This window comes from Delphinus delphis, chromosome 3 (assembly GCF_949987515.2).
Source record: "Delphinus delphis chromosome 3, mDelDel1.2, whole genome shotgun sequence".
Lineage (NCBI taxonomy): Eukaryota > Metazoa > Chordata > Mammalia > Artiodactyla > Delphinidae > Delphinus > Delphinus delphis.
In genome coordinates this window covers 116,152,311-116,179,843 of record NC_082685.1, presented here as the reverse complement: position 1 = coordinate 116,179,843, position 27,533 = coordinate 116,152,311, and the positions used below count along the sequence as shown (strand labels likewise).

The window sequence follows — 27,533 nt, the reverse complement described above, 5'->3', positions numbered from 1 at the left end:
ATCTGAGAAAAAGACAGCAGAACCCATGACTCTAAAGTAAAGTGCATAGGACTTCCCTGGTGGTGCAGTGGTTAAGAATTCAGCTGCCAAAGCAGGGGACATGGGTTTGAGCCCTGTTCCAGGAAGATCCCACATGCCGCGGAGCAACTAAGCCCGTGCACCACAACTGCTGAGCCCGCGCACCTAGAGCCCGTGCTCCACAGCAAGAGAAGCCACCGCAATGAGAAGCCTGTGCACCACAATGAAGAGTAGCCCCCGCTTGCCACAACTAGACAAAGCCTGCGCACAGCAACGAAGACCCAACTCAGCCAAATATAAATAATAAATAAATAAATAAATTTATGAAAAAAATAATAAAGTGCATAGCTTAAGATAAAAATCAATAATCCCTCTGCTGCAACAATGAAATGAAGTTCTGGTGGTGGGAACTTCTCTGGACTCAGTTTAGTACCGAGAAAAAATTGAGGAAGTGGATTTGAGCAAGAAATATCACAGACTAATCATGTTTTTCAGGAAGCAGTCTATTGTTGAGGGAGGAGAGTGAGGGAGAAAGATGCATTGTGACATCCCTTTGGTGCTGACCTCAAGTAGGCTGCAGAAAGGAAAAACCTAAAGGGACTGACTCACACACATAACCCTGTGTTATGAGGACAGTTTCTACTGATCTTGAATGCAATCCTGGACTCTCTCCCACAAAACTCCAGTAAATAAGTAGTCTGGGGGGAACTTAACTTATATAAAGTTGAATAAGCAAATATAAAAAAAAACAACTACTGTAGGAACTATAAAAAGAGATAAGAAAGAATGAGGGGGGAAAACAAGGCAAAACAAATGGCAGATGAAGAATTCTCACCATGGAGCAGGAAAAAATTGAGACTAAACAAATTGCCATGAATTAAGTTTTAAAAAGTTATCTCTATAAAATTCATGAGTATAAAACAAGAACACAGGGCTTCCCTGGTGGCGCGGTGGTTGGGAGTCCGCCTGCCGATGCAGGGGACATGGGTTCGTGCCCCAGTCCGGGAGGATCCCACATGCCGCGGAGCGGCTGGGCCCGTGGACCATGGCTGCTGGGCCTAAGTGTCCGGAGCCTGTGCTCTGCGACGGGAGGGGCCGCAGCGGCGAGAGGCCCACATACCGCAAAAAAAAAACAAAAAAAATAAAAAAACAAGGGCACAAAGCAGAAATATGTGAGTTCAGGGAAGATAAGATAAAAACATGAAGACACATTTTTCTTCACGTTGATGAAACATGAGACAGCAGGGCCCAGGGAGAAGTGAAAAGAAGGGACTTTCCTGGTGGTGCAATGGTTAAGAATCCGCCTTCCAATGCAGGGGACCTGGGTTGGATTCCTGGTCGGGGAACTAAGTTTCCACGTGCCACAGGGCAACTAAGCCCGTGTGCTCTAGAGCCAGCGCACCACAGCTAGAGGGCCCACACGCTGCAACAAAAGATCCCGTGTGCCACAACTAAGACCTGACGCAGCCAAATAAATAAATATTAAAAAAAAAGAAGTGAAAAGAAAATAAAAATTTCAGATGTTGCTACAAGGATATATTGTACATCACAGGGTATATAGTTCTCCCCTTTTTTCAAAGAGCTGGGCATATGGCTCAGCCATAAGTGTGGGGAAGAGCTGTCCTGTGATCTGGAATACCTGTAGTAGACTGTTACCCTAGGAAGAAATAAACTTCTATTTTGTTAGAACCATTTCATTTGGGATCTATCATAATAGTTTAGCCTATCCTAACAGGGTGACAGAAAAAAATGGTTGTGTTGCATCTATAACAAGATACATTGTAATAAATTTATTTGACTTCAAAGAAAAATAAACTTTTGAAGAGACAGGTTGAAAAAAATGATGTAAAAAAGGGAAAAACAATTTAGGCTAGCTTCAGACTTCTCCACAGGATATTTACTGCTAGGAGACAGTAGAAAAATCCTATAAAATCAAGGAAATAAAGTGTGATTGACAGACACTAGTCAAATAGTCATTGAAGCAAAACAGGCAACAGGAAAACATTTTATTTTTGTCTTGTTTCAAGTATACATATACTAGTATCTTTGGTGGTGACATTTGTGTTTTTTCCTCCCAAGCATCCAATACATTTCAGTATCTTTGTTTGCTGCTTTATCTCTCACCTCTGGTTCCATTTTTAAACATCTGGGTAAAATGATTCTGATTCTTTTCTTCCCTTTTAGCGTTTAAGTTTCTTTATCTATTTTTAAATAGTACCTTCACATGGAACAAAATTCAAAAAGTGCAGGAGTCAGTCTCTTTTTTATTCACGTTACCTAGTTCCCATCTTCAAAAGCAACCATGAATGATTCTTGGCCTTTTGGCTAAGGTCATGTGCAAAGGCAATCATGGTTACCAGTTTCTTACATAGCCTTCCCAAGATAGGGTAAGTACACACAAAAAACACACATACAATTACTTAGATTATATATATATTATATGTATAAAATGTTTGCATATATAAGTGAAATGCATGTGTATATATAAATATGTTTGTACATATACACAAACACACACATATATACTTTTCTTCTTTTTATGCAACCAGAAATATACCATGCACTCTGTCCTATACCTTGCTTTTTTCTGCTTACTAATATATCTTGAATGCTGTGCAGTGACGTGCCGGTAAATGTCTCACCACCAGCTGTTTTCCCTTCTGTAACTTCATCTCCACGTAGCAGCTAGGATGGTCCTTCTAAACATTTGGTTGTGGTCCCCCTCTGCTGGAAGTCCTCTGATGGCTTCTCGCCACCATTAGAGCAACACTGAAGTTCTTCTGTGCCTACAAGGCCCTAGCTCATCTGGCCCCTGACTCCCTCCTCATTTCTTTCAACTCTTACCCACTTGCTCTGCTCAAACCACACCAAACTCCTAGCTGTTCTTTGCACTTGCTTTTCCTTCTGCCTGATAGGTTCTTTCTCCAGATATCACAGGAGATTCTCCTTCATTCCATTCACCTCCTCACATCGGTCTTCTCTGAAAACGTTCTCCCTGAAATAGTACCTCTCATTACTCCCTAGTCCTCTTAATAATATTAATAACTTACATTGATTGTATTTACTATATCCCAGACATATCTCTGTTTTCCATATTTTTTGGTTTATGTTTTCCATATTTTAAATCATTTAATCCTTACAACAACCTTTTGAGGTAGGTGCTATTATTATTCCCTCTTTACAGGTATACATTGTACATTCCCTCTTTACAGATGGACAGGTGTAAATTGCGTCACACAAGTGATTATGTAACTTCCCTAAGGTCACAGAGCTCATAAGTATCAGAGCCAGGTTTAAAACCCAGTTTAGGGCTTCCCTGGTGCCGCAGTTGTTGAGAGTCCGCCTGCCGATGCAGGGCACACGGGTTCGTCCGCCGGTCCGGGAATGATCCCACGTGCCGCGGAGCGGCTGGGCCTGTGAGCCATGGCCGCTGAGCCTGCGCGTCTGGAGCCTGTGCTCTGCAACGGAAGAGGCCACAACAGTGAGAGGCCCGTGTACCGCAAAAAAAAAAAAAAAAAAACAAAACAGTTTAATTCCAGTGTCATATTCTATATAGTCCTATAGTCTCTTATCTGCTGTTTTTAAATACAATATTACACTGCCTTTGCCCAGATTTATTTTTTAATACAGCACTTATCACAATAATGTATATCTAATTACACATATTAGACATTATACTATATATCTACTTCTTTATGATATTTTATTTTTGCCTATTAATCCTACTGAGCTGTAAGATTTCTGAGGGCAGACTTTACCTATTTTCTTCACTACCATATGTCACACATCCAAAACAGTGTCTACAAACAATACACAACACACAATTATTCAGTGACTGAATGGGTATATATACATATACATATATGTATAGATACCTACAGATAAACTGAAAAGTAGGAGAGGATTTATTTTATTTTATTTTTTTGTGGTACGCGGGCCTCTTACTGTTGTGGCCTCTCCCATTGCGGAGCACAGGCTCCGGACGCGCAGGCTCAGTGGCCATGGCTCACGGGCCCAGCCGCTCCGCGGCATGTGGTATCTTCCCGGACCGGGGCGCGAACCCGTGTCCCCTGCATTGGCAGGCGGACTCTCAACCACTGCGCCACGACGGAAGCCCGAGGATGTATTTTTAAGAGTGAAGAAGGAAGGATGAGTACCCCCCAAACACAAACACAAACACATACACCTGCAAACAAACAAAAAAACAAGAAGTGCTACAAAGAGGACTTCCCTGGGGAAGTTCGAGCCCTCATCCGGGAAGATCCCACATGCCGTGGAGCAACTAAGCCTGTGTGCCACAATTACTGAGCCCGAGTGCCACAACTACTGAAGCCCACGTGCCTAGAGCCCGTGCTCCGCAACAAGAGAAGCCACCAGAATAAGAAGCCGTACACCACAATGAAGAGTAGTCTCGCTCACCGCAACTAGAGAAAGCCTGCGTATAGCAACGAAGACCCAATGCAGCCAAAAATAAATAAATAAATTTATAAAAGAAAGAAAAGAAAGAAATGCTACAAAGAACAGTTTATAGCTTTTTGTGACAAGATATAAACTAATTCATCTAAAGGATGTATCAGTGAATATGGAGGAAAAAAGAAATATAAGTGAGATTATACAGAAGGTAATGGTTTAGCAGCTTTCTTTTTCTGGAGAGGATATATTTGAAGACATCTTTGAATAAAGGGAAGAAGTGGTTTTAGCTGGCGTGTGGGAAGTGAGAAGAAAAAAAATAACGTATTTTTCTGGACCTTATTTTTTTTTATAAAACCCTAATTGATGACAGTTTTTTCTTGAAGCACTCTTTTAAAAAGTATATCAAGGCAGATATCCAGTGGAGTTGCAAGGCTAGAAGCAAAATTTCATTTCATCACCTTTGGATCTGGTCAGTTTGGCCTAGTCCGGTTGCCTCCCTGAAAATACTTCGTCAGAATTTAGCGGGTTTCTTTTTTTTTAAAATAGATTTATTTTATTTATTTATATTTGGCTGCATTGGGTCTTCCTTGCTGCATTCGGGCTTTCTGTAGTCGCTGTGAGTGGGGGCTACTCTTCATTGCGGGGCGCGGGCTTCTCACTGCGGTGGCTTCTCTTGTTGCAGAGCACAGGCTCTAGGAGCGCGGGCTTCAGTAGTTGTGGCGCACGGGCTTAGTTGCTCCGTAGCATATGGGATCTTCCCAGACCAGGGCTCAAACCCTTGTCCCCTGCATTGGCAGGCGGATTCTTAACCATTGTGCCACCAGGGAAGCCCTAGTGGTCTTTCTTAAAGATTTGATAGAAAACATTGCAGTCATGTCTACAGGATGATTTGGTTGTCTGTTTCCTTCTGCCTGTAAAAAGGGACTGTTTTAATACAATGACCAGATGTCCTGTTTAGGGTGGGACAAGTCTAGATTTTGATAGAATCTGAGTTTTTGGACAATTATATTTCTTGCATGTTTCAGAACTGATGGTGAGAAGAGAAAAAATTTTTTAAAATAATATGTATGTAAATAAATTCGCTTGAAATTTTTATGGGATCCTTATTAGTTAGCATTCATATTCATTTAGAGCACCTGGTTAGAACGACGATAACCAAAGAAGGGACTTCTTTATAGAATGAATGTGGCAACTGATGAACACCAGACTATGAAAGAAAAAAAAAAAACCATAAATAAAAGCCCTGGGTGGATGAGTTTAACTTTCACCCTTGACCACTCATCTTCTTTTGACCTCTTCTATTGCTTGTGGCCTCATTTACCTTCCTGCATAACACCTTGTTCATGCCGCTGTTAACAGTACTGTAGTTTACCAATGTTAATAAGTTTACCACAAGTTAACAGTAATTTACCACTTACTAGTTCTGTGACCTTGGCAACTTATTTAATCTCATCGAGTGTATCTTCTCATTTGTAAAATCGGGATAATAATAGTAGTGACCTCATAAGGCTGATGTGAGGATTCAGTGAGATAATACATGAAAGGTGCTTTTATCATGCAGAACTAAAATTGCACATGCAGTTATAATTATTTTTTCCACTAACTGATCAAGATGCTATTAGAGTTATTAACTGGAAATCCAGAATCACTCTCTTGACGTTCTGATTTTGCTCTGGTCCCATGTCCTTTCCTCCACTCAAGGACCACATTTCTATAATTATCTCCCCACTCCCTTCTCTTTGGCTCATTCCCTCTGACACTCAAGCATGACAATACCGCCCATTTTAACGCTCCTTCCCTTTCATTCCTTGTTCCCTTCAATATCTGCCTATTTCACTGCTCCCTTTCACAGCAAAGCTGCTTGAACGAGTTGTCTGTATTTGCTGTCATTACTTCCTCTTCTCTTTTCAAACCACTCCTATCAGGTTTCTTTCTCCACCACTTCAAAGAATCAACACTTGCCAAGGCTGCCTCCATTCTGCTAAATGCAATGGCATTTCTCATATTTGTCCATTGACCAGTTCTTGAAACATTCGCTTGGCTTCAATGCCTTCCTTTTTTCCTGGTGTTTTTTCTATTTTGCTACTCTTTTTTAATCTCCAATGCTGGCTCATCCACTTCTCCTGACGTATAAGTGTAGAAGTGCTCCAGAATTTTTGGTTCAACTCAATTGTCTCTCTCCTGTGCACTCTCTCTCTCTCTCTCTCCCCCTTCTATGAATTTCATTGTCTCATCTATACATGGTGATGACCCTCAAATTTATGACTTCAATCCAACATCTGTCTTTAGCTCCCAAATCATGTATCGAATTGCCTGATAGCCATTTCCACTTGGATTTCCAATAGGCATCTTAAACCTAACATGTCCAAAACAGAACCCTGAATCCTCCTCCCTTTCTCCAAACCAGCTGTTCTCCATACCTTTTCCATCTCTGAGGCACAATTATACACCTAGTTGCTCAAGCACAACTCCTAGGACCATCCTTGATTTCTTTCTTCCTTTCATACCCCACAACTGATCCATTAGCAAATTCTGTCAGCTTTACATTCAAAATAGATCTTGAGCCTGATCACTCCTTACCACTGCCACTGCTGTCACCTAGTCCCTGCCACCATCTTCTCTTGCCAGGGCTATAATGTTTTTTAAGTGACTTCCCAGTTCCTGTTTTTTAAGTGGCTTCCCAGTTCCTGCCCCCACCCCAAAGCCCTTTGCACAGAGCAGTCAATGTGATCTTTTAAGACATAAATCAGATCGTATCTCTGTTGCCTTAAAACCCTCCATTGGCTTCCTTGGACTGCAACCAATACAACCAGCTTCTCTGTCCTTGACACAACTCTGCCTTCCTCTCTGACCTTCTTCCAATTTATCACTGCCTTACAATTACACTGCTCTCCTTTCCATGTATTTTAACAAAACAAGCTCACTGCTAACTCTGGGGCTCTGCACTGTCTGATCCTTCAACGTGAACCTCTCTGCAGATGTTTGCCTGACTGGTCCTTTTGTTCATTCAGGTCTCTGCTCAAATGTCACTTCCTCAGAGAGGCTACTCTCTGTAAAGAAGTCCCTTCTCCCCACCACAATCTATCCCAATTATACTTCATAGCATGTATCACCATCCAAAAAGATCTCACTTATTTACATACTTGTGGTCTCTCTTCCCACACTAAGTAAGTGTCGCAAGAGCAGCAAAGTTATTTGTTTCATTCACTATTATATCCCCAGTATTTAGAAGAGAGCCTTTCTTAATATAGGTGTTAAATAAATGTTTGTTACATAAATGGATGGACAGGGCTCCCTCCTTCTCCTCGTTTGACCAAGAAACTCAGGGACTATGCTTCTTACTGGTATACTATGTTGTTGCTGAAATCTGGTGATAGTGTGCAGAAGGTGCTGGTCCAATGGTGACTGAGATCTCTGTGCAGGCTTCAATGAGTCTTCAAGGGAGACCAAGCCCACTCCTCCATATTTAGCTCAACCAAAGATGCCTCTTTTCTTGGGTTCCTATGGCTACAATTCCTATTCTAGTCTCTATTCTTCCAGTTGCCATACACAGCCACCTCCTAGGGGGCTAGCTTGTCCCAGAAGCACTGAGTTTCAGAATGTGCTCTGGACTCCACTATCCCCACAAACCTCAAACCAGCTAATGGAGAAAAACTTCTATGAACCCAGACAATTTCCTGTCAGTTTCTTTGAGAAAGAAAGAAAGGAAGGAAGGAAGAAAGAAAGAAGAAAGAAGGAAATGAAGGAAGAAAGGAAGGAAGAAAGAAAGAAAGAAAGAAGAAAGAAAGGAAGAAAGAAAGGAAGGAAGGAAGGAAGAAAGAAAGAAAGAAAGAAAGGAAGGAAGGAAGGAAGAATGGGGAAAGAAAAAGAAAGGAAGAAAGAAAAGCAAAAAAGGAAAAAAGAAAAAAGAGAAAAAGCACTAACTGAATTTGAGGCTATTCCTCTGAACAAAGTGATTTGCTTATTTATTCATTTAATAAATGTTTATTGGTTGCCATTGATATACCAGGCACTCTTCTGGGCACATTATTTTGTAATTGTCATCATCTCTATTGTCTTCATCATGAGTCCATATTGCATTGTGAATTTCTTAAGAGCAGAAATACTCTTTTCATTGTATTAGATGCTCAATAATTGTCTGTTGCCTGAATAAATGAAAGAGAGGAGTTAGTTAATGAAAGACTTAAGGAAGATTTGCCCCAGTTACATTCATACTCAGGTAAAAACAAAGAAGAGCGATACTCCTTAAATCATATTATGTTATTACATTAAAATAAATTTTAAATGTTTAATAATTGTCATAATCTTAATAACACATAAACATTTTCCATGTTTTCTTTTGATTTTTGTCCATTTACATGCATATTTTTCACATATTTATATCTTTAATCTATTTTCTATGTTATCTTCTATATTTCCACTTAATATTAATGACAAACATTTTTGTATGTTTTTACCTTACCATCCATCACCTTCCTGTCCATATGATAATAATTTCTCTTTCCTTAATTTTCAAACCGCTGTTGGGTTCCCTGTGGTCACCAGCTCTATAAGCCTATCAGGTATTTTGTGCCAAGACAGCAGGTAAGAGAGTTCCTGGGAAAGTAAACCTCATTGTGAAGGAAGAGATGATGTCACATCAAGAACAGGCAGTCAATCCCAGGTGCGCTCAGGAGAGAGGACAGGTGAGCCTAACAAGCTGCTTGAATGAGAAGCGTGTGGAGGGCCCCATTCTGCAGTTTGATTAACATGTTTCTACTTCCTGGCCCTCACAGAGCAGCCTGTCTGGATACCATCTGACAAGCTTTTGCTTTTCTTTCTGTTTTGCATAAAGCTTTTGCTTTCAATATGCTGCTATTGAGTAGGGGAAAATGAGAGAACACCAGATTTCAGGGATCTGCCTGTTTCTCTTCTGCCTTTTAATGGAGCTTAGCTTTTTTGCCACTTATTATCAAGTATTATCAAGATCAGTACATAGAAAGGCTACTGAATCTGACACAGGATGCTGCTCCTTGAAGAAATTAGCAGGAAATAAGAGAGGTTATTTTTTTATAGGAGCTTCCCTTCTGCCACTCTCATCTTGGAAACAAGTGGAAATTCATTTGCAAAATTATATTGAAAATAAATGAGAAAAATGTGTTTCCTTTATAGCCAACACTTTGGAATAGAACTAGTTTTAAATGGTGTAATAAAGAAATGGCTCTTGTAGTTAAATGTTGATTAATATGCTGTGAGCTGTGAATCCAGGATTGGAACTAGGAGATCCAACTAAGGAATGAAAAGGAGGAAGTTCTCTGGGTGCCTTGCCCTCAAATCTTAGAGATATTTTGTAAACTGGAGAATTGAGATTTAGGTTATTTTGTGCTAATTTCTCCTCTTATTTGCTACCACTTATCAAGTTATGTTTTAACAGTCTAAATATGCTTTGAACTGTAAAAAAAAGAAAATTCAACGAGTAAACTTAAAGATCGAATTGGCTTTATTCCAAGATTCATGAATTCAGCATCCCATCTAACAAGAGTGCTCTCAGGAGCTATACCAAATGGAAGGCTTTTATAGGCAGAAGGAGGGTGGGACAAAGAAGTTAAAAGACTAGATTATTTCACACAAGGTCACTTTCCATTAGGGGAAGGTATGGGGTCTCAGGCAGATTACCTCACTAGTGCTGATCAGGAAATTCCAGACTGATTGGTTTAAAATTCCACTCCTGTGGGTGCTGAAACTGCAATTAGGTTAGGTATTGAGTCTTGGTGGGGCTTAGCATAAGGGACCCTACTTTGGGGCCCGTTGCTTCTTTTTAAAAATGTCCCCCTTGATCAAACTCTCAGCCTGAGAGATGTGACCAAAATGTAAGGCATTGGCGCCACTCTCACCCACCACTCTATAGTTATTGCAGCTTTCATTGACCCTGTTTTTTGCTGAATCTTGTGTGGTATTCACAGGTTGCATTTCAGGCTCACATTTTTTGTTGGTCACTCCCTTTATTTCTTTTTCCATGTTCCAGCTTGAGGGAGATCATTCACATGGAGATCATTTGCTTGGTAGTTAGCAGCTGTGAACATGCATTTAAAGCTCTTGATAGAATACAATGCACCACAGAGATTGTCACGATTATTATAGGCAAGATCATCCCCAATGTCTGGAGTGTACTTTGGAGCCATGGCCCCCAAGACCCAAACCAATCAAAATCAAGTAAGTCAGAGAAAGACCCCTTGATGGGGTCACCTTTTAAAGCCAAACAGCTTGTTCAGTGATCTTGTGTAACTGAGTTTCAACTTCCCCAGAATTATGAGTCCAGATGCAGCAGGTGGTGGTGGCAGAGACACCTCCTTGTTCACCTAAAGGATAATCAAGGGCTATCCTGTTATCAAGAACAACTTTGGGGACTTCCCTGGTGGTCCAGTGCGTAAGACTCCATGCTCCCAATGCAGGGGGCCAGGGTTCGATGCCTGGTCAGAGAACTAGATCCCACATGTATGCTGCAACTAAGAAGTCTGCATGCCACAACTAAGACCCAGTGCAGCCAAAAATAAATAAATAAACAAATAAGTATTAAAAAAAATAAAAGAACAACTTTGGCCAGGTTATCTAAGGGTCTGTCTTGCACAGCTATTGCTTTTTCAGCAGACTGCAATATTTTCAAGAGTTAAGGAGAGTTTCCTGATTATAGCCTCATTCGTATTCACTTCTAACTAGGGAAGTAGAGCCCTGCCCAAAGAAGTAAATCTGGAATCATGAATGCCTCCTGGTAAGTCCTTTCAAACTTGATAATGTAAATTCAGGGAAGTTGACCGACGAGGTCTAAGTTTGTTTGTAGACAGAGGCACAGTTAGATAACCTAACTAAGAGGCCTGGTTATGTGCCAGCCTTCTAGGTGTTCACAGGCTCAAGGAGAATGATAATCCCCACAGAAAGAGATAAATCCTATGGGGGCACAAACCACTTCCACTAAGGTGGTACTGTTAATGGACTCATTTGCAGGGAGTGCTACATTTTTCTGTTCAACCCAAGGGTCAGTTAGGTTTTTTCCTAGCCTGAAATAAAAAGTTGTTCTAAATTCCAGAGGTCACCTGCCCCCTTAGCAATGGCCTGGGAGATATGAGTGATGTCATTATCTTTCCAGGCCAATGCCATTGTAAAGGAAAGGAGAGAAGGTTTCATGTTTAGTTAAAATACGAAATCTTGATCTGGCATCTTGAGTGGAAGCAGTCTAGATCAATGCCAGCTACTTCTTTTCTTAGTCAATTTGATTTGAAGGTCTCCAGCATTTATACAGGAGCAGATGGCAGGAGGAGTCTTTTTCAGCTTTGAGATGTATATCCAAAGCCCAAATCCTTGATGTTTGGCTGCCATTTGGGTAGTGAAGAAGGCCTAGTATAGTCCCTTCTAGAGAAATTCGAGGGCAGTCTTTGCTCTTAGGAATGCCAAATTAGAAGGGTGGACAAAAATTGAAAATGTTACTTTGGAGAATTGTAGTCAGATATTTGAGGAAACTAGAAGAATTCAGTTTTTTTCAGATATCTTGTCAGGTTTCAGCTGGGACAACAGTAAATATTTCTGGCAGTAATGAACAATCCTTTGGTTTTAGGAGGCATTCCCAAAGAAGGTGCAGGAGATATTACCTTCCCAAGATCTTAGAGCTACTCCCAAAGATGGCCAAAAGAAAGAAAGACTTAGATAATGACAAAAAAGAAGGCAACAGTTGTCATTGGGAGAGAAAGGATCAATAACCACTGTGTCTGGTTTTGGAAAGAAGGGGATAACATGATATTTTATTTTCCTTTCTCAGTTGGGACCACAGGCTGAGATCCAAGGAGAGCTGACTCTGGGAAGAATTCTCATCCTTTGCCCACTTTTGTCAGTTTTCCCAGGATTCCATCTGCAGGCTCCAGTATTTACCAGAATTTGGCAAGGTTTTCCATTAATTTTATTTTCAGTTTTCCCTTTGATGATTATGGAAATAACATAGCAATTTACCAGAAAAATCCCTCAGAGTCCCAGACAACTTTGGGAAGTTCTCAAATGAGGGCCCTCCTTTGAAAGTAGATATAGGGGTGTTTTTCAGGTCATTAACTTGGCAGACTTTTGCGTATGGTCATGTAGCCTTTTCAGAATGGAAAAACAATTCAGACAGAGGATTACTAGATTGAGTACTCAAAGGAGTATAGAGGGGAGAGTAGGAGTTATGTCAATCCTACAGTCTTTTGTTTTAGGTACCTCATATAGCTTTAATATTTCACTAGTCTTTTACAGCAAATCTTTTTTTTTTTTTTTTTTTTTACAGCAAACCTTTTAATGAAGCTGTTTTTGGAATTTTAAAGTCGTTTGGAGGCTTCCGCATACCAATTAAAATAGGTATCCCATTCTGTTTGTTTGATATGGGAACTCTTACTTTTTTTTTTTAACATCTTTATTGGAGTATAATTGCTTTACAGTGTTGTGTTAGTTTCTGCTGTATAACAAAATGAATCAACTATATGCATACATATATCCCCATATCCCCTCCCTCTTGCATCTCCCTCCCACCTTCCTTATCCCACCCGTCTAGGTGGTCTCAAAGCACCAAGCTGATCTCCCTGTGCCATGCAGCTGCTTCCCGCTAGCTATCTATTTTACATTTGGTAGTGTATATATGTCAGTGCCACTCTCTCACTTTGTCCCAGCTTACCCTTCCCACTCCCCTTGTCCTCAAGTCCATTCTCTACACTTGTGTCTTTATTCCTGTCCTGCCTCTAGGCTTATCAGAACCATTTCTTTTTAGATTCCATATATATGTGGAACTCTTACTTTTAAGTATACTTTTTAAATGATCTTATCCGATTAGAATATTCTTCACAGTGCCCATTGTAATTCTAGATTGTAATTCCCCTGAGAGCAACAGTTTGGTAGGACCTCAGCCATAGACAGAGTTTAACCTGCATTTTTCTCCAGCCATATCTAGCTGCAAGTGGGGTGCAACCCACATCTCTGTCCAGCCATATTTTGGGACCCCCAACTTGATGGTTACCAAGTCAAATATTTGGGAGACAAAATTCTAGGTTGTCTATAGTAAGATTTTGCCAATTTTGTAGGTATTTATAGCTTTGGGACTACAGTTTTCAGACATAAAATAAGTAGGTGTTCCAGAAGGTAGCACATTCAACTTGAAACCATGCCCCATAGGGTTAACAGAAGCCGATGTCTTAACAGAAATCCCCAAGTGTGTCTTATAGAACAGCAGATAAGGGAACAGCTTGTTAAAAACTCTTCTGCTTGTAACCTGCCTTTACTGATTAAGCTTGCTTGCTTGCTTGTTTTTCTTTCTTTCATTAATTGCATACCCTCCAAGCTTCACATAGCTTAGATAATATATTACAAGACTTTTTAACCATTAGATAACACCTCTGACCTATGGGTCACTATAATAATGGGGGCTTAAGTTGTTTTCTAGCAATTTGGAGTCAGCTCTTGTCCAGTTCAGGCTGGCTAAAGTTGGTTGGGACCACTGATCCTAAAACTGGGTCTGCACAGGTATCTGATGAATGACCTTTTGATGTCAGAGGGCTGAAAAGTCCACCCTCAAATCAGGCTAAGCATGTCCATTTTTGAGTACGTATCCCATGAAGAAGCATGTAACGCAGATACACCTGCCCAGAATGCTTGTTACCTCACATTTTCCCTACCTCCAATCTCCTTTCCCCACACCTAAGACCACCTTGATTCTTTATCCCATCAATATCTCGAGCCCCTTGCCTTCAGGGAGGTGGATCTGAGACTTGTTCTCCTATCTCTTCTCTTGGCTGCCTTTTGAATAAACCCTTTCTCTGTTACAAACCTTGGCATCTCAGCATTTGGCTTGCTACAAGTTGGGCAAGTAAGCCAGGTTTGGTAACAAATTCTGGGTATAGATGATGCCATTTCTTTTAACTAGGCCTTTGGGTTTTGTGGAGCCAAACTATACCTAAGAGAGATATGCTTGTCGAAATTGTGGGGTGTTTCACAGTGTAACTTGTTGCACAGAAATTTCCTTGAGGCTGGTGGGAGACTTAGCATCAAAGCAACCTATTCCATGACCAACTTATCCTATCACAGAAGTTTTCTTGAGGTGGCAAGTACTGTAACAGCTTTTAAATGTGCAACCCATACCCACCAATTTTTTAGGTTTTCTGGCTTCCAAGATCCCCATTAGCAGTAGCTTTTACTGGACCCAGTCCAGTTTTTAAATCAACTCAGTATGATCCCAGCTGGTAACCAACAACAATTCTCATGGATCTTTGGACTGGGGAAAAGGATTAAACTAGCAAAGGAGCCCCATACTGAGAGCCCCCAACCCCCCACAAGGGCTGTGAACCTGCAAGTCGAGGCCACCCCTGCCCAAAGCCCACGCAGGCTGAGGTCAAGCGCAGAAACCCTTGGACTCCAAAACTCACATAATTTCCAAAATCCTTCTGTTACCTCAAAATTCTTAACGAAATGTACCATGACTCCATTTTGGACCTGTTGTTTCTTTTTAATGGGGCTATAACATAACTGCTTGAGCCAGAGTTTAATGGGTACCAGGAGGATGCCCTGGAAGCCAGCATATGGATAGCAGGTATAATTAGAGAGGGCTCCTAAGAGGAAGATGACTTTGCAGGTGTGGGTCACCCAAAAATTGAAGGCCAAATTGTTTAGGGGCCCCTTCCCAACAGATGATCTCCTGCAAGAGACAATCTTGAATATTATTATTTCAATTTTATTTTATTTTTATTACAAAAGATAGCTTATCCTTTAAGAAGCATACTCAAGCCCCCCCAAATTCTTTTGAAAATATTTAATGTGAGAAAATTAAATCAAGTAGAACTTAAATAATGACATTTTTATAAGATCTAGCACCAATTAAAAATATGAGTTATTAAGAGAAGAATGGAATTATTGAATAGCCAAAGTCCATCCACCCTGACATTTTGATAGGTTCAATCATTTATCCATTCTTGCACTGAACAGTTACTGAGTGACTATTAAGCGCTAGGTATTATAGACAGTGAGTGAGTGGAATACTGTTGTTACCTATGTACGTTTTCAATAATTTCAGAATGTGTTTGGATAAGCAAGGCCTAAGCATCTGGGGCACAAATACTTTAAGGCATATGAATGAGGCTACTGGCGTAGGGCCTTATCTACACTCTGCATGCTTGGAAACCTCACTTGAGAGGTCAGAATGTGGCTAATACCATCCCCATTCTTCTACTACACCATTTTGTCTGAAGATTAGTCACCTTAATCACTACTATGAAGTCCCACAATTTAAATACCAGGCAATTACAGCGTATGGTGTTTTGACCCTGACGAACCTTGTAAATACCCGAAATATACAGAAGATTTATCTTCATGGCAGGCCTGCGTCTAATATTTATGGGACCAGAGGTAAGAGTACGAAATGGAAGTCAGTGTACCCTGTGCAACTATTTGAATACTGTGCAAAACTTTCAGTGTTGGAACCACAAATTGGAACACTAAAACAAGGAAAATCTCTGCTAGACACTATTTTCTTATGCAAAAAAATATATTTTGTTATGCAAGAATTTACTGCACTCAAGCTGAGAGGAAGGCTTCATAAGTTAACCAATTTGTCTTCTCTCTTATCTAAACACTTCTGCTGCTCAGATTCTGCCTGAACTCCAAAGCAGTCTATTTCTGATACGGACAGCTATAGCAGCCACAAATTTTCACTGCATTTGGGATTCCACCTTTTGTTTTGAAGATATAGGCAAGAGATAAATGTTTCCTAGGAGCCTGAATACTGTTGGTCATGGGAGAGGGTATTGATAGTTATGCGTCAAGTGTTCAGCATCTGTAGCAGAGGCACTCATGAGTTTTTTAAAATAAATTAATGTGTGTATTTGTGATCTGTAAGGTCCTTTAAAGCATGGGGTGCAGGATAGGGGCCTCTCCTGCCCAGGTCTAAGTGCAGTAGTGCTTAGTGATGCTGGGAATTTAATGCCAAGCTCATCGGCCGGGTGATCTAGATGGCTGTATTTTTCTTAGAATTTCTTCAGCATCAAGAAAGATAGTGCTGGGGCTTCCCTGGTGGCACAGAGGTTAAGAATCCGCCTGCCAATGCAGGGGACATGGGTTCGAGCTCTGGTCGGGGAAGATCCCACATGCCGCGGAGCAACTAAGCCCGTGCGCCACAACTACTGAGCCTGTGCTCTAGAGCCTGTGTGCCACAACTACTGAAGCCGGCGCACCTAGAGCCCGTGCTCCGCAACAAGAGAAGCCACCACGAGAAGTCTGTGCACCACAAGGAAGAGTAGCCCTCGCTCACCACAACTAGAGAAAGCCCACACGCAGCAACGAAGACCCAATGCAGCCAAAAATAAATTAAAAAAAAAAAAAAGACAATGCTAGACTAATGGCTTAGACAATTGTAGCAAATTTCTAAGTTTGACTTTCCCCAAAACTAGTGTAAATGATAGCATTATGAAGATTTTTTAAAGAAAGGAAAAAGCAGACATATACCAAAAAGATGGTAATATTGTGAACCACGTTTCCATTGCCTAGCTCCTAGAATGACCAATTCATGGTCAATCTTGTTTCATTTTTACCCCTACCCATTCCTCAATGACTCTTTTTTTTTTTTTTTTTGGCAGTAGGCGGGCCTCTCACTGTTGTGGCCTCTCCTGTTGCGGAGCACAGACTCCGGACGCGCAGGCTCAGCAGCCACGGCTCACGGGCCCAGCTGCTCCACGGCATGTGGGATCTTCCCGGCCCGGGGCACGAACCCGTGTCCCCTGCATCGGCAGGCGGGCTCTCAACCACTGCGCCACCAGGGAAGCCCCTCAATGACTCATTTTAAAGCAAATCCTAGATGTTGTATTATTACAGCCTATATATTCCTAAAAGATATTCTTAAAAAGATATAATCACAATACCATTATCCAATGATTCCTATTAAACAAACACTTTACAGCTTCATCCATGTGAAAGGCACTGTCTGGTTTTTGTTTTTTTTTTTTGCGGTACGCGGGCCTCTCACTGTTGTGGCCTCTCCCGTTGCGGAGCACAGGCTCCAGACGCACAGGCTCAGCGGCCATGGCTCACGGGCCCAGCCGCTCTGCGGCATGTGGGATCTTCCCGGACCGGGGCACAAACCCATGTCCCCTGCATTGGCAGGCGGACTCTCAACCACTGCGCCACCAGGGAAGCCCCACTGTCTGGTTTTTACTTTTGAGGATGGAAATAATCTGCCATGAAGAAACAGTGGTACAGTGTTCACCGTGTTTGAAGTCACAAGACCCGAGGAGGTGTGATGTGCATGGGCAGTTTAAGCTACACTAAATCTATTTGTCGGTCTTGGCTTCAAGAACTGCATATTTTGGACCTAAATGATCTGGTTTAATTTTTGCCCCTTAACCTCTGGAAAGTAAGGCGTGGGAAGGGGATTTAGTGTCTCTGTTATGCCGAGGCGTGTTTGAACTTGTTTCTTTTTCCAAAATGTACAAGTTGCTAGGAGAACCATGGATTTATATGAACAAGTCCTGCAAGAGACTTAACAACAACAAAAAAAGGCAAAACTGGCTGAGTTAGGGAAATTCGTTGGTTTCGGGTCACGTTCCTGCTGTCGGCAGTCCCGGCTGGTTTGCTCCGGGCGTGCTAGAGGTCAGCGGCCTCCGCCGAGGACTTGCTGCCTGGGTCTCGCGCAGCTCCCAGGGCTCTCAGGCGACAGGGCGTTTCCTCCTTTTCCGGCCTCGGAAAGTTTTGTTTTGGTTCTTAATTCCCTATCAAGGAAAGGCACCCTGTTGACCATTTCTCAGCGTCTCCTCATGTTGGCTAGAGGCCAAGTTTCCCCCATTCCAGCTTGCACCGACTTTGGGAACCTTCGAGATACTCGAAAGCTCAGGAAGCGAGTCTTGGCGAGGAGGAATAGAGGGGGCAGCCTGGCTGTGGGTTCCACTGTTCCTGGCCGGCCCCTCTCTTCGCTCCGTCCCTCAGCCAGTACCCATCGCACCGCGAAGGGTGCGAACAGTCTCCCGGGTGACTGCTCCGGTGCGGCGTTCTCCACCGTTCCCAAGAAAATACTCTTTCTCAGACGAGCCCGCGCTGGAGGGGGAAGGACCGGACTAAGACCCGGCAATGGGGCCCGAGGCGCATGCGCAACCCAGCCTAGGCGTTTGAGTGTTCGCTCCGCAGCGGCGGCCGCTAGGTGGCGCATGCGTCCTGGAGGGTGCGGGCCGGCCTCTGGGAAGAAGGCGACGGCGGCGGCGGCGGCGGCGGCGGCGGCGGCGGCGGCTGCGGCGGCGGCGGCAGCCGCGGCGGCGAAAGGCGGGGGCGCCGTGGGGGCCGGGCCAGTGTTTACGGAGCGGCGGGAGGGCGCGGACGCGGAACCCAGCGCGGCGGCGGCAGGATGGTCATGGCGCATTTCGTTGAGAATTTTTGGGTAAGAGAAGGATGTTGGACATTGTGTGGGTTTCGGAGTCGGAGGGTTTCTGCGCCTGACCTCGGCCTGCGTGCGCTTCGGGCGGCGGCGGCGGCGGCGGCGGCGGCGGCTCCGCGGGCAGGGCCGGCGTCCTCCGACCGCCGCCTGCTGCGTCCCGCCTGGATGAAACCCGTCGGGCGATTCGCTGGCTTGCCGCCCTTGCGGGAGGCGGGGGCTGTCAGCGCGGCCCCTCAGCCCGCGGTGGGGACGCCGAGGGGCCGCCCGCCGCCCGCGCTGGGACAAAGCGCCGGATGGGGCGGGAGACGGCACCCGGCCCCGCCGGAGACTCCGGGCGCCGGGCGCGCTCCGCGGCTCGGACGCGGACGACGGGCCCGCGGCGCGGCCGCCCCCAGCTGCGCGCTGCCGGCGAGTGCGGGTTGGAGCCGGGCGGAGGGGCTCCCCTCATTCCCACCCCGCAGGCCCCCATCTTAGCCCTTTGGCCCCCCACCATTTCCCCACGAATTCCCGGGCGGGCTTGGGCTGGATCAGCACTTCCTCTCGGCCTCGCAGCTCGGCTCGTTGGTCTGCGCCCAGGACTTTGCCTCTGGGCCTGTTCACAAAGCGTTTAAAAGTTGAATTTAATGGAACTGGATTCCTTGGGCTTAAATGCGCCGATACGTCTCCCTGTTCTCCGTGCTCCTTCCCCTTCCTCATTCTTTCCACACCCTCCTTTTAACTCAGTATTAGCGTTAGGTGGTTCTCTGAGAATGAGTTCCCAGTCTCCCTGTGGAGTGTTTTTCTGCAGTTATTGTTTGCTGTAATGGGAAGCACAGTTCAGCCATGTACATGAAAGTAGTATGTGTACTCAGGTATCTCAGGAATCCCATTTTATGGCTTGACAGTTGCGAGTGCCACAATTCCATTTTAGTTAAGACGTAGAAATATTTAAAGTGGTACTCTTAAAGTGAATAAGGTATGTCTTAAGTTCTTAATTTCTGAGTGTTTCAAGCATGGTCCTGCTTAGTATTGAAATCAGTTCATAGTTATTTGTTTTGAATGTTCCTTGTTTTCCACAATCGACATAAATACTAGACGTTAGGGTGTTTTTTTTTCCTTTTTTAGGAGATTTATTGAGGTACAATTCACCTGCCGTATAATACACCCATTTAAGTTAACCATTCAAGGATTTTTCGTCTGTTCATAGAATTGTGCAAATGTCACCACGCTTTTAGAACAATTTCATCATCTCAGGAAGAATACCAGTGTTCATAAGCAATCACTCTACATTTCCTTTTTGCCTCAGTGCTAGGCAACTAATCTGTAGATTTCTGCCTATGTAGATTTGTCTGTTCTGGACATAATCATATAAATGGGTTCATACATGTGGTCCTTTGTGACTGGCTTCTTTTACTTAGCATGTTTCCAAGGTTCATCCAGGGTGTAGCATGCAGTACTTAATTCCATTTTATGGCCAAATAGTGTTCCATTGCATGTGTGGGTGTGTGGGTGTGTCTCTGTATCTATCTATCTCACATTGTATTTATCCATACATCAGTGGTAGACATTTGGTTGGTTGTGCTTTTTGGCTATCATGAATAATGCTGCTATGAACATTTCTGTACAAGTTTTTATGTGGATATATGTCTTAATTTCTTCTGGGAATGGGATTGCTGGGTCATATGGTAACTCTGTTGAATGTTTTGAGGAAGGGCCAAACATTTTCCAAAGTGGTTGCACCATTTTACAATCCCGTTAGCAATGTCTGAGGTTTCCAGTTTTTCCACGTGCTGGACAACACTTGTTATCTTTTTTATTGTAGCGTTGGGTGTGAAGTAATATCTCATTGTGGTTTTGATTTACAATACATGATTTTGTAAGTATTTTCTCCCATTCTGTGGGTTGTCTTTTTCACTCTTTTGATGGTATTATTTGAAGCACAGAAGTTTTAAATTTTGATAAAGTCCAATTTGTCTAATTTTTCTGTTGTCACGTATGCTTTTGTTGTCATATCTAAGAAGTCTTTCCTAACCCAGGATCACAAAGGTTTACTTCTATGTTATTTCTATGGATTTTATATATAGTTTTAGTTCTTACATTTAGGCTTATGATCCATTTGAAGTTAATTTTTGTGTACGGTGCTGGAAGAGGTACAGCTTCGTTTTTTGCCTGTGGGTCTAGTTGTCCCAGCACTATTTGTTGAAAAGGCTCTTCTTTTTCCATTGGATAGTTTTGGCACTCCTTTCAAAAATCAGTTGACGATAGATGTATGAGTTTATTTCTGGATTTTCATTGGTATCCCATCATCTATCCTTATGCTAATACCACACTGTTTCGATTACTGTAGCTTTGTAGTAAGTTTGGAATGGGGAAGTGCAAGTGCTCCAACTTTGTTCTTCTTTTTCAAGATTATTTTGGCTCTCCTGGGTCCCTTGATTTTCCATATGAATTTTATATTTAGCCTATTGATTTTAGACTTCAGGTTTTACAATGGCAATTTGTAAAACTTCTATAAGGATTACTTAAAATTTGGTGTTGTTAGAATGTTTTGTATTTTTTTTTTTAATTAATTTATGGGTGCGTTGGGTCTTAGTTGCCGCAGGCGGGCTTTCTCTAGTTGCGGTGAGTGGGAGCTACTCTTTGTTGCAGTGCTCAGGCTCTAGACTTCAGTAGTTGTGGCACATGGGCTCCGTAGTTGTGGGTCGCAGGCTCTAGAGCACAGGCTCAGTAGTTGTGGCACATGGGCTTAGTTGTTCCGTGGCATGTGAGATCTTCCAGGACCAGGGCTTGAACCCGTGTCGCCTGCATTGGCAGGTGGATTCTTAACCACTGCACCACCAGGGAAGTCCTGTTTTGTATTTTTGGATGCATGAATGTGTTTTTGAAATTTGCTAACTTAATTCAAAATTGCACGTTAACATTTTAAGGTTATCTTTTGTTTTGTGTTCATTGAGTTTTGAACATAGCCTTTTTTGATGTTTTGGCTATTTTATGAATAATGCTTTATGAACATTTTTTGCAGGTTTTTGTGTGCCCCTTGTTTTCCCTCTTAGTAGAGGCATGGAAATAAATTTGGTTATCTGAAATCTAGAGAGAATCCCAAGTCTAGTTTGTGTTTTAGTGTTTGCCTTCACTTCCAATATTGAGTACAAATAGTTAAAATATACTGCATTTTATTTTACTTCCTGGTTGGGGACGAAGGCTCTAAATTGGATCTTAAAAAGCTCCAAAGGAGGACTAAATGAATTAGGAAACCCTGGGAACTAAATAACTTCTCAGAATTTGTTAGCTGTCTATTTAAGACAACTTAAAAATTTACCTATTTCTGAATCATTTATAAAAAATTTCTTAAAGAATTTGTAATATTAATTTCACTTTTCTCCCCTAATATTTAAAGTGGCACTGTCAAAACAAAATAAAACTTGTCAAAGTGAGGTAACGGGAACCTTTAAAATTTTAGGTTTCTAACCAAACAAGCTGTTAATTGTTTTTTTCCCTACATATAAAAAGACAGATCTTTTTGTTGTGGCATTTTATTAGAGGAAAATTTGAATCATTCAAACTCTCTTCAAGTTATTTTGAAAGCAGCACATCCTGCCTGTTTCTTTATAGCTTTCTTAAAGTAAAACTATATGCTACATTACAAATTCCTTTACCTAATACTATACTTTGAAGAAAAAAAAATATCCCGAACTTCCTACACAGCAGGTGTTTTGTTGCTGATAAGTCAGTTTTTGCCACAAAGTATAGTGTCACAAAGATAATCAAGTTTAAAATGTTTTTCTTTCTATTAAAATTGGACAGCAAAAATAATGTTGATAACAGAAATCCACAGTTACCTTTAATATATAAGAACAGTTAGTCCTTCAAAAGATTATTTAACTTCAAAAAGGTATTGACAAATATTGCACTGAAGAAGTTTCTCCATCTGCTGCTTCTTTCTCAAAGAGTCAAGTACTAGTTTATAATACTCTTGATTATATATGTCAGCCTTACAGTATAGTGATTAAAATGGCTTTATATATTTTTATATAAGTCCAAATTATTTAATTCAAGAGTTAAAAAGTTTTTTTTAAGGAATGGATTTCATAGCGATAATTACTTAAGGGGAGAAAACAAGTGAGCACAGCATACCTGATTTAAATACCTTATAAGCCTCATTTTACATAGTAATCCCAGTCTATATAAGATATAAAGTATTCCCCCAAAGACACCAGGTATTCTTTAGCATACATCACATTGTAATGAAGTGACATTTTTAGTTAGGTGACTTTTTCCAAAGATCTCCATTCAGCACATCAAGAATGAATGAATAATTATCTTCAGTATTTTTGTTCTGAAGTTTTTCCTTATTTCTTTTTAAAAAAATTTTTTTTTCTGATTAACCAGTACAGAAGTCTCATACCATTTATCTATTGATTTCACTGGTATTGTCATGCTTTACTTTTAAATAAATTCAGAGCACTAGGTTATACAGTTCTCTCTTGGTATCCTTGGGAGATTGGTTCCAGGACCAATACCAAAATCTACATGATGCCCAAGTCCCTTATATAAGAGGCATAATACCGTATATCCAAAATTTGATCTGTCATTACATGGATAAACTGGGAGGATTAAAATGTTTTTAAAAATCTGGAGTTGCTATTAATAGGACTTTGGAATGCAAAACGTTATTATATTTTTGCTTGGTTATTTAGTCGAAATTTAGTATCCTACATGAGAGACTAACAGCCCCCCCCACACACATATTCTTTGGGGTTATTTATCCATATGAAAATTTTAAAATATACATCTTAAAAAAATTAGTTGAGGCAACCATAGAAACCCAGAATATAGACTTTTTATTACTTGAAATTTCCAAATATTGTAGTTTGGGGTACCTGCTTAGGATCTGATCCCATCAGATGATACACTAAAATTTTTAAAGTGTGTAGGTTTGTATATTTACATATATACAGTAATTAACAAATTTGCAAAATTTACGTGGTTTAGTATTTAAAAGGTACAAAAGGGAATGTAGTATAAAATCTCCCTTTTATCCACCCATCAAGATCTCTCAAAAGGTAATCACTGTTACCAATTTCTTATGTAGCTTTCCAGAAATAACCTCTATATATACAAGCAAATAACATACATGTTAAAATGTGTTATTGTATAACTGTAAGCCAGTTAGCCATGCCCAAACTATTTTCAACTGCAACAAGCTATGAAAATTCAAACTACAGATTCATCTAACTTGGTTCAAATAGACTTGACAGGTAGATATTATAAAACTATAGTATTTAATTTACTTCTTTATTTTAAAATTTTATTTTTGACTGCATTGGGTCTTTGTTGCTGTACTCAGGCTTTCTCTAGTTGTGGTGAGCGGGGGCTACTCTTCGTTGCGGTGTGCAGGCTTCTCATCGCGGTGGCTTCTCGTTGCGGAGCATGGGCTCCAGGCACGCGGGCTTCAGTAGTTGTGGCTCGTGGGCTCAGTAATTGTGGCTCGCAGGCTCTAGAGCGCAGGCTCAGTAGTTGTGGCACACAGGCTTAGTTGCTCCGCGGCATATGGGATCTTCCCAGACCAGGGCTTGAACCTGTGTCCTCTGCATTGACAGGTGGATTCTTAACCACTGCGCCACCAGGGAAGCCGAAAATTATAGTATTTTAGATGGAACTAAATGTTATTGTCAGGCTGTTAGGTTTTTTTTGGGGGGGGGGCGGTGGAAGGGTGCTTTTGTTTGTTTTTGCCTTAATCATTGAAATTGAGAAATTGATGCTGATTTAGTGTGCATAAGTTTAATTTAGGGGAAGGATTTTATAGGACTGATACGGAGTGATAAAAATTTGCTGTCTGGGTTCTTTTCCAGCCCTACAGACGAAATCCTAAAGGTTCTAATCCTTTCAGAGCTACTTAAATTATTTTGGCAAACGCATGGGAGAAGACTATGCTTTGTGTCATCCTGCACTTTTGATTACCATAAGCCCTTTGGAAATACATATATATGTATATATTTTTTTGCGGTACGCGGGCCTCTCACTGTTGTGGTCTCTCCCGTTGCGGAGCACAGGCTCCGGACGCGCAGGCTCAGCGGCCATGGCTCACGGGCCTAGCATGTGGGATCTTCCCGGACCAGGGCATGAACCCGTGTCCCCTGCACCGGCAGGCGACTCTCAACCACTGCGCCACCAGGGAGGCCTCCGGAAATACATATTTTATACACACATACACACACATATTTTGGAAGGAGTTTTTTGAGTCACGGGATATCTCCTGAGATTATCCACATCTTGATTTTATAATTCTCAAACAATTAACAGAAGCACCCTAAGAAGTCTGTATACAAATATAATGGCATGGAGACATACAGAAAAAGGAATAAAGGCTTGGCTTTCAATTTATCTAGTGTGGAAAAATGAAAAGATATTTGAATTGGAAGAATTTTAGTAGGAATCTGGTCCAGAGAGATAAGCAAAAATTGGTCAGATGTGAGGGAAAACAAAAGCAAAACAGTAATGGAGACCTGTAATTACAGTTGACCCTTGAACAATGTGAGGGTTAGGGGTGCTGACCCCTGTGCAGTTGAAGATCAGAGTATAACTTATAGTTATTATAGTTGGCCCTTCCTATCCGTGGTTCCCCCATAACTGCGATTCCACATCTGCGGATTTAAGTAGTACTGTAGTATTTACTGTTGGAAAAAATCCACGTGTAAGTGGACCTGCGCAGTTCAAACCTATGTTGCTCAAGGGTCAGCTGTCTGTCTATTGGTAAAGAGGCTAGAGAATGTTGCTGGAATGGCCAGAGGCAGAGAGGATTAAATTGGGAAGTGATTAGTGAACTGTGTGATGAAGTTGAGGTACACAATTCCCTCATTTCCATCATGCACATGCTCCTTAGTGGAATTGCAGGAGTAAAATTATGGAAGATATGACAAGCATGTTTGTTTGACTTTAGGGATAAGATAGGAAGGTATGATGTAAGTAAAGCAAATTGGTGGTGCTGGGGCCTTAAATAAGAAGTGTTAGTTTTTAGTTGGTTGAAATAACAGCCAGTGAAGATGTTTTCCTTTTTTATTTATAACTTATTATGTGCTCGTTAAAACACATAAGAAAATAAAAATTACCTAAAGCCTTTTACTCTGTCCTCTAAGATTTTCTTTGGAAGTGTAAAATTCAAAACAGGTTCTACTATATAGTTCTGTATCTTGGTAATTTCAAATGATATTAACATCAAAACATTTTTCTCATGTGATTAAGTATTCTCTGAAAATATTTTCAGTATAGGTTTCATGGAATGGATAAGATGTAATTTTTTTATAGCATTCCCCTTTTGGACATTTAGGTTACTTGCAGTTTTTGTTTTTTTCCATTTATGAATTATGAGGACTGGAGATTTAAGTGTTAAGGTGAACAGAATGTCAGATTAAGAAGGTAGCCTTGTGTGTCTTTCCAAGCATAGATTGAAAAGTTTTTGAGAAAGCTGAAATTGTTGTTTTATTTTATTTTTCATTTTGAAAGTAATGAAAACTACATTTATTTACAGAATATTACAGAAAATTTGCAAGATAAAAAATTAGCTCAAAACTATTTGCTTCTGCTATTTTTGTTGTGTCTATATGGTATCTTTTTAGATGGCTTGAAGGGTTTAACTAATTGGAAGAGCTGAGTTGTAATTTAAAAGATTAGGGAGGAGTATTTGAGGGGTGAGAAAATGATTTTTTTTAAGTAATAATATTTGTTTCCTTCACTCAGTCGACAGATGTGTTTGAGTCACCTTTGTTCCGACTGCTGAGCAATGTTCATTCTAGGTTTTAATCACTGTTTTCTGCTTTAGCAATATCTTGCCAAGAGTTCTGAAGAATAGTTTTAGTGATCTTGTGTGAAAATTTTAATACATAAATAGAACATTGATTAGAAGAGATTATAACTTGTGGTTGAATGTCCTGTTTGCCTGTAGAAAAACTGTGTGCATGTATTTTATTCTTTTCTTCCTAGCAGTTTTCAAGGCAGAAATAGACCTGGAGGGCTGTCATTGCATATTTGTTGAATTCCTATCAAAATGTCTAGAAGATTCTTCACTAGAGGGGCCATTCTTCAAAGCAAAAAAATATCTCCAGAATTAGTTAAATGTTTCATCATGTTTTTTCAGAGAAGGCAGGATAAAGTGAGATTACATCAAACACATATTAATGGTATATTTTACAGTGACTTGTCCAAGGTTACCTAATAAATGTCAGTAAGAGCTAGAGTAAAAGAAAAATGTAGAGAGGTAGGAAATGATGATATTTATTTATTTATTTTTGAGGCAGTTTAGAGTTGAGAGGAAGCTTAGGCATGTTACTGCTATTCACATGATAGTACCTCCTGACCCTTCTTTTCTCCTTCCAAAAAAAATTTTTTTTGATTAAAAAGGAAACGAGGTAAAATCAACGTTTTAATGAATAGCCTGATTATACAGTGTACACACTTAATCTTTTGCCTGTTTTTCTAGTTCTCGGACTTATCAAAAGTGAAGAATATCCATGTTTTTAATTTTAGTGTTGGTTTTACTGTTGCTCTTAAAAGGTCTTTGAAGGAGAAGTTTCAAAGCCTTAATTAAAATCTATGGGATTTATAGTTTTGTGCTTTTACACTATTACTTTCTGTGGCTCTCTAAAACCCAGATATGTTAACAGTTCCATTTTCTTTAAAATAGGAATTTCATAGCATTGTTAATAGAGGAGTGCATTTTTTTCTTCAAGTG

The 27,533-nt window shown here is 41.1% G+C and overlaps 1 protein-coding gene across 1 annotated transcript in view; it reads left to right on the top strand.

Annotated features, from left to right (window-relative positions):
* Window positions 1-18,756: 18,756 nt before the first annotated feature.
* Window positions 18,757-27,533, top strand: part of FCHO2 (FCH and mu domain containing endocytic adaptor 2) — a 116,011-nt gene continuing 107,234 nt past the window's right edge. The window contains exon 1 of the mRNA XM_060007181.2: window positions 18,757-18,829. Within this exon, the coding sequence (XP_059863164.2) occupies window positions 18,797-18,829 (33 nt within the window). The 5' untranslated portion in view covers window positions 18,757-18,796. The remainder of the gene's footprint in view (window positions 18,830-27,533) is intronic.